The sequence below is a fragment of the Anser brachyrhynchus genome (genome assembly GCF_964034855.1).
Source record: "Anser brachyrhynchus genome assembly, chromosome: 19".
Lineage (NCBI taxonomy): Eukaryota > Metazoa > Chordata > Aves > Anseriformes > Anatidae > Anser > Anser brachyrhynchus.
Window position 1 is genome coordinate 12,078,957 of NC_137712.1, and position 16,585 is coordinate 12,095,541.

The 16,585-nt window shown below is 58.4% G+C and overlaps 2 protein-coding genes across 3 annotated transcripts in view; both read left to right on the top strand.

Annotated features, from left to right (window-relative positions):
* Positions 1-571: 571 nt before the first annotated feature.
* Positions 572-5,856, top strand: LOC308180451 (lipocalin-like). Of its 2 annotated transcripts, none has more exons than XM_080562172.1 (7): positions 572-1,434; positions 1,858-1,997; positions 3,169-3,239; positions 4,042-4,107; positions 4,789-4,899; positions 5,125-5,226; positions 5,643-5,856. In XM_080562172.1, exons 1-7 carry the CDS (start codon positions 982-984, stop codon positions 5,663-5,665), a joined length of 966 nt encoding a protein of 321 aa, XP_080418298.1. In that variant the 5' UTR covers positions 572-981; the 3' UTR covers positions 5,666-5,856. The 2 variants fall into 2 exon arrangements, with proteins under 2 accessions (XP_080418298.1, XP_080418297.1); XM_080562171.1 differs by having other exon boundaries at positions 576-1,434; positions 5,640-5,856.
* Positions 5,857-8,095: 2,239 nt separating this feature from the next.
* Positions 8,096-16,585, top strand: part of NPDC1 (neural proliferation, differentiation and control 1) — a 31,136-nt gene continuing 22,646 nt past the window's right edge. Inside the window, exon 1 of the mRNA XM_080562166.1 lies at positions 8,096-8,261. Coding sequence (XP_080418292.1) covers positions 8,156-8,261 — 106 coding nt within the window. The 5' untranslated portion in view covers positions 8,096-8,155. The remainder of the gene's footprint in view (positions 8,262-16,585) is intronic.

Consider the following 16,585-nt stretch of genomic DNA (forward strand, 5'->3'; position numbering starts at 1 on the left):
CTGGTTTCCTGTGATTGGAAACAACCCCTCCTCTGGTGGAACCAAGAGTTTCCCAGTCAGAACCCAGTGTGCTTTATCCAGCTTAGGCAAGGATGTGACACACCCTCCCCAGAGCACACCATCAAGGCAGAGCTAATTGGGGAACCCAATTTGCAGTACAGATACAAAATTGGCTGCTCCTTTGCCAATAAAATAGGAATTGCACATTCCTTCTCACCCACAGTCCCCAGGACATGTGAGCCAGATATCCACCTCTCGCTACTGATGCCGAAACCCAGGAGGGTTCAGTTTCACAATTGTTCCTGCCAGTTATAGCTATTTTCATATTTGGCCAAGTATGTACCTCTTGAGGTGACAGATAGAGAAAAGACGATGAAGAACCCATGGGGCAGGGAAGCGTCATGCACCACAAGTCCTAAGTGTGCTCTATGCTTGGTCAGTGTCTGCCACCAAAGATAAAATAAATATATCTCCCTTTTATCAGACTTATTTGTTTGGGAAAATCTCTGCTTTCTCTATAACAATGGTCTCCAAAGTGGAGTGTGTGCCCTCCAGGGGTGTGCAAGACAATGCATTGGGGTAGAGGAAGAAAATATTTTTGTACCACTAATAAATAAAATATTTTAATACTATTTTAAAACATCATCTTTATCTCATCCTTTCTTAATTTCCATTTTTCTATATATTCTATAATGTACAGTATTAATACATGTATGTAATTTGTAAATAGCTATATTTATATTGGAGATATGTGCTCAAAAGCTTTTTAGTGCGAGGGGTGTATGATTAAAAAAGTGTGGGGATCACTGCTCTCGAACAACACATCTGAGCAAAAATATTGTGGGGGAGTGGAGATTTACCCACAGCAAAGGATGATTTAGGGATGTAGTCAGGATGACTTATGCAAACCAGACAAGTTGAAGCCCATGGGACTAGGTGGGATGCACCCAAGGGTGCCGAAGGTGCCTTTTTGGGCTCTGCATGACTCCCCAGAGCTTCCTGCTTTGGTCCCGCAGACACTGTCGGTGGCAGGGGATTCCTCCCCACTTCTCCCTGCCCCTGGCGGCAGAGCTGAGCGTATCGCTCTGTGCCAGCCCCAGCAGGAACACGCTGTTCGGATGCAGGCGGAAGCAAACACAGTGCCAGCTGAGGCCACGGCTGCCGATGTTATCTGTGCAATGTCGTCAGCCGTCATGCGTGTGGCCAGAGACAGGTTTGCTTGCTGCCTCTGAGGAGCTGTGCAAGCATAAAAGCTTGGAGGTCCCCATGGAGCGCAACGTCCTCACAGGTGTGCTGCATGGGTGCCAGGTTGTGCTGGGCAAGAGGCCAGCTCTGAAGATGAAGGTCATGTTCCTGCTCTTGGAGCTGATGCTTCTGTCGGTGCTGCAGGCCCGGGCAAAAATCCCTCTGAAGGAATATTTTGATGCAGAGAAGGTAATGACATTCGAGGGAATTTTCTCATGGTGGAAGATGGGGAAGCTGCCTTGCTTGGACACAGCCTTCGTAAGATAGCAGAGATCAGACAAAGCCCACCTGCACATTTCTGTGAGGACCCCAGCTCCTGCTGGGAGTCAGAGTCCCTCGGGCTTTCTGGCATTTAAAATCTTAACATCTGGGTGCTCAAGCACCCTCATGGAGCAGTCAGCTCGCTAGCGAGTATTACTGAGTACCTGGGTTTGTCCAAGTGGATTTTGCATCTGGTTAGCTCTTTATGGCAGACCACTGCTTTGCATTGCAGAAGAAATGCTTTTCCACCCCGTCAGCAGCTTAAGCTGAGGAGGGTTTCGGGGCTTCCTGCTCTATCCCTGAATCTCCCATTGTTTTCTGTATTAATGACTGTAGAGCCATTCTCTCTAGCTTGCTGGGAAGTGGCATACCATTGCCATAGCTTCCCACTCCAGCTGGATCGAAGACTTCAAGAGAAATGGGAAGATGGCTGTGAGCACTGTAAAACCACAACAGAATGGTGAAATAATCATCAAAACTTTAATTTCTGGGTAAGCTGCAGTGCAAATCTCATTTGCTATGGCTTGCACCACGGGCTCCTTTCCTTTTTGCTCTGAAAAAGCCTCTCAGTTAGCTCTTGAGTTCTTCAGAAAAACATAGGAAAAACTATGTAGGTCCCTTGGGGGAGGTCATTGCTTCCTGACATAGTAACACGTGTGCTGTTTGCATGCATGGAGCAGAGTTTCCAAGAGCTGGCCTCCATCCTCCAACCTTGAACGGTGATCAACTAAAAGTAGAAAAATACAGTGGACGTGGAAACATCTGCCGTGTGGCTGGAGACTACAGAGGAGAGACCAGAGGGGCTACTGTGCTCTGTGCCCACGCAGGAGATGTCCAACATCTGCTCCTGCTGCTGACTCAGACTTAAGGTACAGCCTAGTCTGGCAAAAACGGAGCAAGGAACTGTGCAAGGAGACCCTTTGGCCTGGTGGGGGAGATTTGCTCCTTCTAGCTGCAGGTGGAGCCAGAGAATCAGTGCATCCACGGGTGTTTGTAAAGCACCTCTAAGTGAACAGTGTGAGCAAAGATTTAGGATTATTGTCTTTGCTCCACTACCAGGCTGTGTTGGGGATTGGAGAAGTGTCACTAAATCAAAGAAATTAGATTTAAACATTTTTCTATTTAATCTATCTTTACGAGTGCAAGATTGTCTTCACTTGTCATTCTGTGTGCTTGAAAAGAGAGGCCAAATTCAACCAAGCTTCTTCCCAGTGGAGAAGACTGATGTGGCTCCACATGCTTTAAAATTAGTTTCTTCTTTTCTTTAGCACTAACTAGAGGATGCCACACACCCCACATTACCTCTTCATTCAGCCCAAAAAAAATCAGATTGATGAACCTCTTCCTCCTAGAAAGGTGTCCAGTCTTGGCTGGATGACGAGGGATGAAAACCATAACATTTTCTTGACAGCTTCTTCCCAGCCACCCCTGACGTTGTTAGGTGTGCCTTGTCTCTGAGTGGAATTGTCTCAGCTCAAGCCCCAGCTGCATCTTCCTGCCTCCCCCTGCAGCTGCTTGGGCTGGAGCAACCAAATGACCTCTTGAGCTGCTTTTTGAGGAGACCAAAGGAAATGTGGTGGAGCTGCTCCAGCTAAAGGAGCACTGGGAAAGCCGAGGGGTTTGCATGCCATCAGCCAGAGTCTGATGGTCTTTGCTCCCCAGCCCTGAAGGATGTGAGCAGAGGATGATGGTCCTAAAAAGAAATGATCAACCTAGTCAACACACAAACTCCTGTAAGTACCAGGGGACCACAAGGGCAGAGGTGGGAGATCTGTTCCCGACCCAGCAGCAGGGTTTAAGTCATCCCCTGGACAGGAACCCTCCATGGCCCCTCAAGTTGGGCTCTTGCCCCCCATGCAGGCAATGACATGTACCACCGCAGAACAGACCAGCAGGAGCTAGGGATTCCCTGTCACAATGCATAGGATGATGCCGGTGTAGACCTCTTACTCAAGGCAGGTCCCTTAATGGAGCTGCTGTGATGCCTTCCCCTCTCCCCACGCAAGCCCAGCCCTCAGCCCAGCTCACCCGTCACCACCCATGCCCAGCTCACCCGTCACCACCAAGCCACGGAGCTGCTGTGGCCAGGCAGTGGTTCTGGAAGATGCCCTGATCCCAGAGTGATGGGAAAGGGCCCCGGGCTGCCTGCACCAGGCCTCCGGGGTGACCTGTGAACACCTCCATCTCCCCTGTCCCAGAGCCCAGACCCGCACACCTCCAGCTCTCCAGCTCCCTCCGCTGATCGTGCTAGGGTTGGGATTTATGGGTCCTTTTTCTGTACCGTGCAATGGAGCCACGTTACCAGGTGTCCCAGAAGAGATTAATCTGGGGAGAGGTTGTTCAGGAGCATCCTCAGAGAGGGCCCTAACCTCCTTCCAGCAAGTGATTGGGTGCAGTGCTGGGGGGCCCCAGACTCTCTCATGGTGCAATGTAGTACCACAAGGGCCCCCTGGAGGGGTGAGATCCTCAAGCTTGCAGGGATTGGATGTTGAAAGTACTCTTTGCTCTCAGGACTAAATAAATGACTTTCTTCAGGCTTTTCAGGGTTTAGGAGCTCTGATGATGGTCTTGAGGAAAGAAGTGGCACTTCTCACAACCACGGTAAGAACCGTTGACTCTTGGTGGATGCAGCCCTGGCTGGTCCCAGGGCCACGGGAACACCCTGAGGTGGAGACAGCCCTGCTGAGAGCTGGACACCACCACGTCCCACAGCCAGAGAGTGGAACAGGCGGTGCTGGGGATGAGGCTGGTGTGACGGGGATCCCACGCTGTGCCAGCGAGCAGGTGCAGGGAGCCTCCCTGGAGGCAGAAAGGGGAGCACGGCAGCAGCTCAGCAAAGCCTGTGGCAGCCTGAGCCGCACGGGCTGGGAGTGGTGCTAGCTTCAGGAACAGGATACGGCAAGGGGTGCACAAGGGGTGCAGAAGTGTGCTGGAGAGGGGTACAGCAGAGGGTAGGGGGTGCAGAGGAGGGGTACAGGTGTGTAGGGTGGAGGGGCTTGGGTGTGGGAGGCAGAGGGGGTGCAAGATGGGGCTGAGGCAGGGCAAGATGCGTGAGAGGCTGCATGCAGCCTTGCAGGGCAGCTTCTGGAGGCCTGGGAGCCCGGGGCATGGGGAGGCTCAGCCTGTGCCCGATGGGAGGCGATGCCCTGAGCTCACCCCTCCCTATCCCACACCTAACATGTCCCTCCATGGCTCACAGTCCTCTCCCATCTCCCTGCCCCCTGCCAGGGGGCACGGAGCTCTCTCCTTGCCAGCGCTGTGTCCCTCTGCTTTCTCCTGCAGGGGAAGATGTCCCCAGCTGCAGGCTGCTGGATACGGACTACAGCAACCACATCCTCCTCCTCAGTGACCGCGAGTACCAGGGGCGGATCATCTCAGTGCTGTTTCTCTACAGTAAGTGTTGGAGAAAGCAAGAGCTGGGGAGGCAAGGGGTGCACGGGGCAGACCCTTCAGCAAGTGGGATGGGAACTGCAGGAGAGTTTTCACCTGGTCAGTCTGGGGATGTCTGGACTGTCTGCTCCGGCAGGAGCACAGCACCCAGATATGCTCTCTCTGCCTGGGAGGAGGAGGGCTTGGACAGTTTTGGCCAGGCTGCAGACACCACTCTGTCCCCTGCAGGCAGGGATGCTGAAGCGAAACCCCACATGTTAGAGAAATTCAGAGACACCATGAGCCAGATGGGGCTTTCTGAGGAGCAGATGATTGTGCTGCCCAAGACCGGTAAGAGCAAGAGGCAGACCTGCCCCCACATCCTCCCTGCCCAGTGGGGTCCTGCACACTCGGCTCTTGCACAGAGCAGCATTGAAGTGGGGGTGTGGGGTGGGGGAAGGTGGCACCTCCCCACAGCTGTTTCACTGCAGACCACTGATAACCACGGCTCACGCAGTGCAGAATGGGTCAGGAAGGGTGGCGCTGCCCTGGGATGCTCCGTGCGCTGAGCTGGGGCAGGTGCAACCCTTGCAGGCAGTACACAGGGTGTGAGGCAGAAACAACGCGATAAACTGGGGTCTGCAGGGGATTTTAGCCTGTGCATCCCTCTGTACGTGTGCTGAGCAGCTCTCCTCTGTGCCACGTTACTCCTCGGTTTTCTCTGTGGGAAAGGAGGTGGGCCTCACTCCTTGTTTTCTTTCCAGAAGAGTGCACCCCGCCATCCGAGTAGGTGACATAGAGCTCCAACCATCCCATCCTGTTGCTGGGTGAGCCCCAGTGTCCTCCTGCCCACCCACCCCGAGCTGGGAGCACAGCCAGTCCCAGCACAACCATGCACAATCAGCTCAAAACCGATCCCAGCCCAAAAGCACTGTTCTCCTGGGGAAAGGCTTAAAACCATATAAAAGCTGGAAAATACAATTTTCTTTTCTTTTTTAAGCTTTTAGCCAAGTATATTGTAAGATCTGAAATTCAGCATTAGCAATAGATGTGGCCTCAACCCGAGTTTTGAGAAGTTGGGAACCAGCAGCTGCTTGCAATGGGACAAGCCCTTGGAGCTGGGGCCGCCTCACTGCTGGGAGTCTGCCTCTGGCAAGCAGCAAGCACTGCTCCAGGGACAGGGAACAGAACCAGGGCATCATAGGGCAGTTCAGGCAGGAGCAGACCTTTGGGGGTCTGCAGTCCAACCACTTGCCACAACAGGGCCAGCCATGGGGTCAGCCCAGGTTCAGGCTTTCACCCCACAGGGTCTTGCAACCCCCTGAGGTTGGGTTCAGCCTCAGCAGCTCTTTCTTCTCCCCCAAGAGAGCCCCAGTCTTGGGCCCCTCCTGGGGGAGCCCTGAGGAGGGCTCTCAGTCTGCAGGGGAGCAGTTGTGCTACCATCCCTGCTTGGCCCCCACAGGCCCCTCTCCTGAATGCTATGTCTGCAGAGCAGCCTGTGCATCCCCCCTGCTCGGGGCTGCCCTGGCCCCAGCACTCCCATGCTTGGCTGGGCACTTGCTGGGTTTACTTCTGGACAAAGCCATTGCCTGACCTCAGCCATTTGGCCGTGGTGACTTTTCCATGTCCTGGCCCCTGTTTTTGCAGCCACGCTGCAGACTCATGGCTCGGATCAGCTTTGTAACTGCAGCCCTGGTCCCTGTGCTCCTCACACCGCCAGTAGCCAGCACCTCGTCCCCTCCTATCCCGCGACCTCAGCGGCTCCCAGTTAGCCGGTGGCTCCATCCCATGCTCTCTAACCCCATCAGAGAAGTGCTGCCTCCTGAGGTCTCTGCTGTACCAGTCTGGGGGTGCTCCCAGAGCTGCCCTGGAGACCCCAGCTTGGACCTCTTCAGATCAGACCCAAAACACCCTGCTGCAGGGAGAGGGAACAAGGTTGAGATAATAGCAAACGAACTGGTGGAGCCTCCGGTGGGTGCAAGAGCATCTGTCATTACGGGTAGCTCTCACTCACCAGATGTTTCTTGGCCTGCAGCTCCTCAGGCTGAGTCCTAAATGTTTGAAATATAGAAATTAGGAGACTCCAATTAACCAAGTCATGCAAGCATGAAGCAGGGCCTCTTCCTTCCTTCATGCAAAGAGAGGGGAAAACAGCAGTAGTCGGGGAGCTCTGGAGTCCTGTGGAGGAGCAGGGCACTGGGAGGACATGGCAGGGCCAGGTCAGTCTTGGAGCACAGGGACCTGCCCAGTTCTGTGGGCGAGGGGGTCCCAGCTGGACCCTGCTGTGGAGATGGCACCGTCACGCAGCTGGGAGCACTGGTCCCGGCACGCAGCCAGGGGCACTGGCTCTGGCAGTGCATGGGACAGGGCAGGAGAGGCACCTGGGGGGACCTGGCAGGGACTTCACCTGAGTCTGAGCTTGGCCTCTCTGTCCCTTGGTGACAGGGACAACGCAGGGCAGAAGCAGGGGCTTGGCTCCCTCTGAGCACCAGGCAGCCCTTGTGTGCTGTGCGGGTGACAGGGCACTGGCACAGGCTGCCCAGAGAGGTTGTGGAGTGTCCGAATTGGCTTGGACACGGTGCTGGGCACCCTGCTCTGGGAGGCCCTGCCGGAGCACAGGTGGGACCAGAGGCTCCCGGAGGTGCCTTCCAGCCTCAGCTGTGCTGTGATTCTGTCATCCCCACGCATGGGATTTCACAGCCCCGAGCCCCCCTTTCATGCGGTTCCTGAGGGGTCGGGGCAGGACCTCAATCCCAACACCCGCTGCTTTTGCCTCAGCTCTGCTCCTGGGTTCGGCTCCTGGCACCCTGCAGGCACAGCATCCCTCCGCCCCACACTCCTTCCCTTTCTGTGCGAGCACTGCATTTCTCATGACAAGATTGGATGTTACCTGTGCTGCCCAGCACGCGGAAACAACCCCGTGCGGAACAGCGGCCCCGCCGAGCTAACTCACGCTCACGGCAGCCCTCCGGTCCGCACAAAGGGCCCTCAGCCACGGCGCTTGCGGGAACGGCTGCGGGCGCCCTTCGGGCCTCGGCAGCGCCCCCAGGGGGCCCGACCGCGGCGGGCCGCTCCCGGAGCCGCAGAGGGCCCGGCCGGGCCGCGCCGCCCCGAACCCCCCGGCCGCCATCCGCGGCCCGGCCGAGCCCGGCGCCGGGCGTTCCGGAGCGAGCACCGCCCCGCGGGAGGGGGGCCGCCGCCCCGCCCCGCCCCGCCCCGCCCCGCCGAGCCCGGCGCCGCCGCCCGCAGCCCCGCGGCCCCGCGCCCGCGCCGCTGGAGGATGGTGGCGGCCCGGGGCGCTGCCGCCCGCCGCGGAGCGCTGCTGCTGCTGCTGCCGCTGCTGCTCGCCGCCCTCGGGGCCTGCCGCCCGCGCTCCGCCCGCGCCGGTGAGTGCGCGCCGCGGCCTGGCTGCGGCTCCGGCTCCGGCTCCGCGTCCGGGTCCGGCTCCGCGTCCGCGGCGCCCCGGGGCTCCGCGCTGCGTTGTGCCCAGCGGTCCCCGGGCCGTTCTGGCCGGGCCTGCTCCTGCCCCCTCCCCAGGGAGCCGCCTGTCGGCTTCGTGCCCCTCTCCCCCGGGGGCCGGCCACCCGCGGATGAGCAGTGCCCACCCCGCTGGGGCGGGCCCTGGGACGGGGCAGGGGCTGTGCCCCCCCCCCCCCCCCGCGGCGGGGCAGCGGCGGCCGGGAGGCGGCGGGCGGTGCGAAGCCGGGGCGGGGAGCCGGCAGCCCGCAGGTGCCGCCGGGGCCTCTCGCGGTCCTGGGGCGGACGAGCTCTCAGACCCCCCGGGCTGGGGTCGAAACGCCTCGTGGGGCTGCTGTCTGCTTCCCGGGGTGCCGCAGACCCGGGCTCCGCCGCGCCCGGCTCGGAAACGCCACCGGCCTGAGGCCGTGGGTGCGTGGCTGAGAGATGTGCGCTGCCCCCGGGGCGTGCTGGGCCCCAGCAGGGATGCCTTGGGGGCGATGGAGCTGGCAAAGCAGCTCCGCTCGAGTCGGGGCTTCCCAGCGTCCTCCTCCGGGGCTCCCGGGTGAGGAGCACAGCGATGGACCGTGCCTTCGCGAGGTGTGAGGATGAGATGGAAAACGTCCCTTGGTCTCCTCCGTGGTGTCCTGCAGGGTCTTGTTTCTCCTGCAGTTGAGCTGAAGCAGGCCCTGGAGCACAGCCAGCCCAAGGACGGGGTGGATTCAGCCACTTGCACCCCGCCACCTCTGCTCCCTCACTCGTGGCCGAGCCGCCGCAGGCACTGGGCGAGCCCAGGTGTGGGGATGGGGCTCAGCAAGGGGGAGCACAGCACATCACATTCCCCGCTGGGTTTTTGGGTGCCTCTGGCAAGGCCCTGACAGCTGGTGCCTTTGGTGCAGGCTGTGCCCCGAGGCCAGAGGTGCCCGCAGGTGTGGGGGCTGCTCCCAGACTGGCAACAGAGACTGAACTGTGTGGGGCCAAGCAGTGCGTGAGGGCGCTGGGACGACACTGTGCTGTTGCTGTGGTGGAGTGTCTTTATTGAAAAAAGAAACAAACAAATAAAGCTGCTCTAATGACTGAGCCATCTTACTGAGCCGTCATGGGGATGCGTCGGTCCAGGCAGAGAGAAGTCGCCCGCCTGCCCTCTGCTACACCGACAGCGCAGGAGCGTGCTGTTTACTCACCCGCCAGAAGAACCGCTCTCCTCGAGAAGCACCACCACTCTGCGGGGCTGACATATTGACGGGAGGCGCTTCTGGTTTTCTACAGGGGAAAAAAAAATGCATGGCTTTCATTTCCCTCACAGCAGCTCTGCATTTGGCCTGCTTTCTGTTTTCTTAAGGGGGCTTTGCTTTGTTTTGGAGTTTCATTTGGCACGTCTCCCCGGACAACACACATCTTCGTGGGGTTTGATGTGTGCGGGTCCAGCCCTGGGCACACACCTTTTCCCTCGCTCTGTGCCCACTGCCGGGCTGTGCAGGGCTGCCATGGGCAGGACCCCGAGCCCTCCAGGTGCACTGCACGTGGGAAGCCGGGGACATGGCCTCCAGCCTGCACCCGGTGTTTGCCGTTTTTGGCTGCCAACAGTGCCGGGAGCTGCCGCAGAGGCGGTGTCCCTGTCCCTGTGTGTGGGACAGAGTGTCTCTCTTGGCAGGTGCTTTCTGCCTCGCCGGTTGCAGAAAGCACTCGGGTGCTTGGAACCAGGCTTTGCCTCCTTGCTCCCAGCATTGTTCACGGGCAGGCACTGTTCTCGCTGGGCCGTCCTGGCAATGGGGTGGGTGCTGGCAGGAGTGCAGCATGGGCCGGGGCCGGCATGACCCCACTGGGCTCCCACCAGCCCTTTGGGAGGTGCGATTTTTGAAAATCTCCCAGCGGTTCAAAACATGCGGACCTTTCTGTGCTGGGGTGGCTGTAAGCAGGCCCTCTGTGTGGTTGCTGCGTGCTCGGCATTTCCACGCATTGAGGCCAGGGCTGGGTGCATACCCAGCGGGGGTATCACAGCTGGCAGAGCCACCTGGGGACCATGACGCATGCTGCAGAAGGAGGAATGAGGTCTGGGTGGCTCTGCAGATGTTCTGGTCAGACACCAGTGATCTGGCATAATCTCTGCTGGCTCTGAATTTAAGACCATTACAAAGCCATGGTGGTTCATCTGAGACTGCGGGCTTCAAGGCAGCAGCGTCACCCTGCAGAGGTATCCCCCAAGGAGCGTTTCCCGGGGCAGGCCAGGCATGCTGGCAGAGCCATGCTGCTGGGGGACCCCTCGAGGGGGCTGCTCTGGTGTCACCTGTGCAGTTTCCCCTCCCATCCCTGCCCCGTCAGAGGGCAGCTTCCCTGAGATGAGGCGAGCGCAGGCTGAGAGGGGTTGTTGCAGGCAGCAGCCTGTCCCTTCAGCTGGGCTGTTGTACTCTCTCAGCACAAGTGGGTGTAATCTGGGGGGCACTACTCAAGCTCTTATTTTCTGCTCAGGCCTGAGCGGAGTGCATCATGCTCAGGCTGGCCAGGGGTGCCGGTGGTGCCCTGCGTTAGCTCTGGGCTGTGGCTGCCCGCCCTTGCCAGTGCTGCAGGGAGGGTGTGCGCCCTGGCCAGACGCAGGTGCCTGCCATGAGGTTTCTCCACAGCTGTGCAGCAGCTTTGCAGCACAGTGTCCTCAGACTCAGCCTGAGGCTCTGCTGGTTTTTGGCTTTCCCCCAAGCAAAGGCTGGGGATAGTTTCTTTGCACTGTTTCCAATAATGTCATTTTACAGCCTGGAAATGCTGACAGCAGCATCCCACTGCCAGGATGCCAGCTTTGCATGGCACACAGCAACGGGGAGGTCAGGATGCGGGCATGCAGCGAGAGCTCTGGGTTAGTTTCTTCTTCTGGAGCAGCCTCGGAGAGCGTCCCTGCCCTGCCCTGTCCCCTCTGCTGGCCCTGTCCCCTGCTTGCTGTGGGGGAGGTTACAGCTGATCGGTGTCCAGCTGGGGACTCTGTGGGCTCTGCTGCCTTCTTCCTCAGGCGCAGCTGGGAAGGGGAAGCGTTGGCTGTTTCTTTCCGTTATTAAATTTCCCCTCTTGGGAGGATTGGGCAAAGCTCTGCTTGCTCTGGAAACGTCTGCGAGGTGGGGATGGCGGGGCCCAGCAGCATCTCCTGCTCTGTGCCGTGTGGGTGGTGCCAGACCCTGTCAAGGAGAGAGCCAGGGGAAGGTCCAGGACCATCGCACCTGTGTCTCTCGGCTCTGCAGCTTCAAGACTGCTGCTTCAGGCAGAGGCTGACATCTCCTCCCCAAATTTGTCTGCCTCCTGCACTGAGACCAAAAGGCCCCTGCAGTAGATGGCATCTCACAGGACACAGATGGCGCGTGGCGCAGTTACATCCTCATCTTGCCGAGGGCCTGTTCTGAGATGGAGGAAGGCAGCAGCTGGCTTTGGAGGTGGTACAGCCAGTACTCTTTTGTTTTTTGTTTTTTGTTTTTTTTTCTGTGTCTCTTTATCCATTGTGCAGAGCTTCTAGCAGAAATGCTTGTGCTGCCTCACCTGATTTTCTGGCTGCATTTCCTGGAGCATTAGTAAGAGTCAGACTTCTCACCCCTTCTTGAGAAATTTGTTTGCCAGATTTGATCTATTAATACTATAAACAAAAAGATTTTCCAAATCAGATGGCAGGAGAGAACCTCTTTTCAATAGGACCGAAAACCCAGCCCTGCTGCTGCAGCCAGCAGCTTGCATCAGAGATGTCCAGAGAAGCTGTTAAGCAAAGCATGAGTAGTCATTTCGGGTCCAAGTGACCCATTTGGCCCAGCGTTCCTGGGAGGATGCGTGTGACTTGCAAGCTCCTTGCTCCCTTTCCTCCTGGTGCCACCTCTATGGGGGTGGAGGTGAGAGCACAAAGACGGTTACTGATAGCAGCTGCCCAGCTCTGCGGTGGTGCAGGGAGCTCTCAAGGTCTCGTGCTGCACAAAACAAGGCAGGAGTTATCTGCCTGGCTCTTTGCCCTGTGAAGCCTTCATGGCTCAGCATGCGGTAGGCTTGTCAGTTGCTCAGCTTTTAATTTGTCTGCTTTGCAATTACCCTGGTGGGGAGGGAGCTGCTGCGGGGTCTGGGCACGGAAGGCTGCTGGCCTGGGGAACTGTCCTCCTTGTGCCTGTGGAGGAGAAGTGCCAAGGAGCTGGGCACTTGCAGGCTTCCCCAAGGGCTGTGGGATCAGCTGATCCTGAACACTGAAACTGGGAGCAGGCAGAGGGTGGGCTGTAGCCTGTGCCCAGTTCTGCACCCATGACTGTCTCCTCACTCCTTGCAAGTGACGGTTCTGCCTTGGAGAGCTTCCCAGGAGCTTGCACAGTGGGTGAGCAAGGCACGGTCTCTGAGCCCCACACCATGCAGGTCCCTGCGTTGCTGTGTCTGGCAGTTGGGTTCATCTGCAGAGAGCAGAGGCTTCCAGGTTTCTCTGCCTTTTCTTGAGATGCAGAGAAGGTCATCTGAGTCATCCTGGTCATGGTGGTCAATTATCCCACCTGGTGGTGAGGTGCTCTATGCCTGTACTGTGGATGGCACTTCAACTGAAAACCGGGTGTGACAGGGGACTGCTGACCACCCCTGCGGTGTGCAGCCACCCCATCGTGGTTAACCCCCCCAGGCTGAGCGTTGGGACATCTTCTGCCACACAGTGGTGCAGCCCAGTAGTTCATGTGTGTCTTCACGTGTCCCTGGGAGCTGGGTTGCTCAGTTTGCTCCTACTGTGAGAAATGACTCCTCCTGGGTAGGTAGCCCAGGTGTGGTGGCAAAGGGGGAGCAGGAGATGAGGTGCTCGGGCACCCTAAGGGTTCTGTGGATCGATGCCTGCACTGGGGAGCATTGTTGGGCAAGGGTCTGCAGGCGTGGGGAGGGTGGGAAGGGAATGGGTGGGAAGACGCCCCTGATCTCCTTGATCCCCCCACTCTCTGCAATTCCTGATGCAGCCAGCTCTCCTCACTGCCAAGGCAGAGGTTTGAGAGGGCTTTATGGAGGAGATGCTGTGACACTCCCGCCCCCTTCTTGGCTTCCACGCAGCGCAGGCAAATGCCACCCTTGTGAGACCTGGTCTCCTGCCATGAAAAAGGAGGCAAAATGCTGCAGAGACCACGTGTCTCTTTGGAGGCAGGAAGGAGCATGAGGACGAGCTGCAATGGGGTTGCCCTTTGGGCACCACGCACCTTGGTCCCAGTCCCTGCTCTGGAAGTTGCTTTGTCATCTCCTGTTGCTGTAGCTGAGGGGACCCTCGTATTGGTGTCTCCCTGGACATGATGTTTGCCTCAGCCAGGGCAGGGTCTTGCATGGGGCGACCACATCCCAAGGTATGGGGAGGGCACTGGCTGGGGCCATGCAGGGAGATGCCTCTCAGATGTGCAGCTTCGCCAAGTGCTGTCCCAAAGGGCCGGTCAGGGTCCCATGGGTGCTGCTCCCAGCCAGTCTGCGGGGCAGGGAGCAGGGCAGTGGGTCCTTGGCACTGGGGACTCACAGTCCTGCACACTCCTCAGCATTCTGCCAGGGCACCCTGAGGCTGGGCTGGGCAGGGCAAAGCCCCAGCCATTGGGGCAGCAGCACTGGGCGCCTTCAGCTCCCTGCTCTGGACCTGGGTTTAGCTTTTGGGGTCTGTGGGCAGCCTTGAGGGCTTGGTTTCAGTGTGCTGCTCTTTGGGAGCAAGACCCTGGCATAATCCCGTGGCTGCTCTGCTGGAGGAGGCTGCTGGTGCTGCTGAGGCCCCTGCCGAGCTGATCCCCCTTCCCCCCGAGTCTCTTCAGCACAAACACAAAGATGAGTTTGAGACATTTGCCTGAAACAGTCCTTCTGGGCCATCGGAGTATTAAGGGATGTAATCGGCTTATGTCTGCTCCATGCTTATGGCATGGCAGGGGCACTGGGGACAGGAGGGGGCACAGGGTGGGAGGGTTGATGGGGACAGGAGGGGCGGCCCTTCCCCAGGCGTGAGGGTCTTGGTCCCTGAGCACAGGAGCTGCCATCAGTCCTCTCCTGTGCATTAATTACAGGAGTATGCACGTGGTGTCCCAGTGCTTCATTCCCACGAGGGGCTCTGGGGCCGGTCCCTGCTCCCTGACCAGTTCAGGTGCTCCTCAGGGTCACTGCTCCCTGGACCCACTCACACCAGGGCACGGCCCCAGCACTAGTGCCACTGACGGGGCGTTTTTCTCTCATGTCCTTGCTCTCTGAGGGCACTGTTCCCTACCTGCCTGGCCTCAGGACCACATCGCCTCCCCCAGCAATGCCTGAGCCCAGTGTGGTTTTATCTACAACAGTTATTGCAAGGGTAATAAGAGCACTGAACAGAGGCAGCAAGCCTATAATTAGCCATTTCATGAACTAAGGATAATTGCAATGAGAAGAAACTGGCCGTTAAGTGCCTGGAGCGTCCGTAGCGGCCATTTCTGGGAGGGACGGCCGGGCTCACACTGCAGAAGGCAGCTCGGTGCCTGGCCCAGGCAGCGCTGCGTGCTCCGGGCACCCAACCTGACAGGAGTGGTGCGGGGCTGGAGCCGGGCACACGCCGGTTGCCAGGCCTTGGATGTTTTTTCGGATCCGTGTCAGGGAAGAAGCTCCAGGAGCTACTTTGCACACATGTGGGGCCGTTCTCTCTTCTGGGAAAGCAGAGCCTGGGGCCTTTTGAGATTCTGGGAAAACGAATGTCAAAAGGCTTTGACAGTCCCTGATGAAATGTTTTGTTTCCTGTCTGCGTGTGGGCTGCTGGAGTGTGTTGCGTTGTCCCCCGTTCCCATACGGGCATTTTCCATTTCCTTCCATTGTCTGCTTTGAATTCAAGGAAGAAAATGCAGCCAAGAGCAGGTGATATTTAACGTCCTGCCTCTTCCTACCAGTGAAGCACTGCGATCCCAGTTGCTCCATTTTGTGTCCAGCACAATGTAAGGCGGCAGCAGCCTGCCAGTGTGCCCAGCAGCGCATTTCTGGGGCCTCTCCAATACGGACAGGGCAGGCAAAGCCCTCACTCCAGCAGCAGGAGGGAAGTTTGCTTTCTGCGGGCTGAGCCCCGCCAGCCCAGGCAGGTGACACACGGGTGACGTGCCAGCGGGGAGCTTTTCTGGCAGCCAGCCCAGCCCAGCCCATCACGGCACTCCTGACGTGCTCCTAAGCCTCGGTTTCCCTCCTGGGGGAAGGAGGTGGACAGAGGGCAAAATGTAGGGAAGGTGGCCCTGGCCCTGTATGCGGGCAGCGCCATGGGTGCTGCCTGGGCCTGGCCGAGGCTGGGGCATTTCTGCGGTCTGCGGCTGCTGGGGAGTGCTCCTCAGGGCTGGCAGCTCTGGTGTGCCGTGGGGCAGCGGGAGGAGAAGCTCTGGTTTGAGCAGCTCATCATCTCGTGTCTGCCAGGGATTATTTCCGAGCCGCCTGCTAAGCCATCAGAGAGAAAGGCCCCGATAATCTGCCAGTAATGTGACCCGGCGTGGGGCTGGCTGCCGGCAGCACTAATTCTTGGCTTCCTGGCTGGAAATGAGGAGGTTTGCTTGAGCTGTCTGCCTCTGCTGGGGGATAAAAAACAAAGGAAATCTCCATTTGGTTCCTCTGCTGCTCTGGCACTGTCTGCAGCCCCCTGGAGTCCCAGGGTGCCGCGTTCCACAGGCAGCCCCCGGACACGGCTGTGCCTCCTGCAGGGCCGGGGCCAGGCCTGGCTCCTGGGCAGGTTGCAGGAAGCCCCCCTGCGCCCCCAGCCCCACAGGGCTGGCTCTCCTGCAGCTCTGTCTCACCGCGGGCTGAGTCAGAGTGGGTGCAGTCTGTGTGACGGCTGAATGAGGGCAGGACAGGGTGACACGGGCCTTTCTGTTTGTCTTTCACCACGCGTGTCCAATCGAGCGCTGGCGTGGGTGGGCTCCCTGCCCAGGGTCCCATAAGGGTTGGTTTGGCTGCTGCAGCACTGTAGGGTTTTGTGCCCCCTGTCCCCTGGGACCTGTTGGTAACTGGTCATGTCACTGGTCCCGTTTCTGCAGGGCTTCCGGGTCTGTTGGGAATGCTGAGGCCAGTGCCAGCGTGTGGGTCAGACAGTGTGGGCAGGATGGACAGACCACCCCACACGCAATGAAGCTGCCTGTGCTGCTGCCTCCAAGCTGCCGGAGGGTGTTCTATCTGCAAAATCGTGCCTGATGCATCTTTACTAAAGGCTTCCAAATGTCTCCTGGAGGTGTGGGATGCAAGCGAGATGTGGGAGGGAAGCATCTGGCCCCAGTGGGCACAGTGGCACTTAACCATGGCCCTGCTGCTCCTGGATTTATTA

Excerpts from the sequence above, each read along its gene's own strand:
- LOC308180451 (XM_080562171.1), top strand. The coding sequence starts at position 982 with ATGACTCCCCAGAGCTTCCTGCTTTGGTCCCGCAGACACTGTCGGTGG. Across the intron at positions 1,998-3,168 it reads ATCAAAACTTTAATTTCTGG|CCCTGAAGGATGTGAGCAGA; the intron begins GTAAGCTGCAGT and ends TTTGCTCCCCAG. Across the intron at positions 4,108-4,788 it reads TGGCACTTCTCACAACCACG|GGGAAGATGTCCCCAGCTGC; the intron begins GTAAGAACCGTT and ends TTTCTCCTGCAG.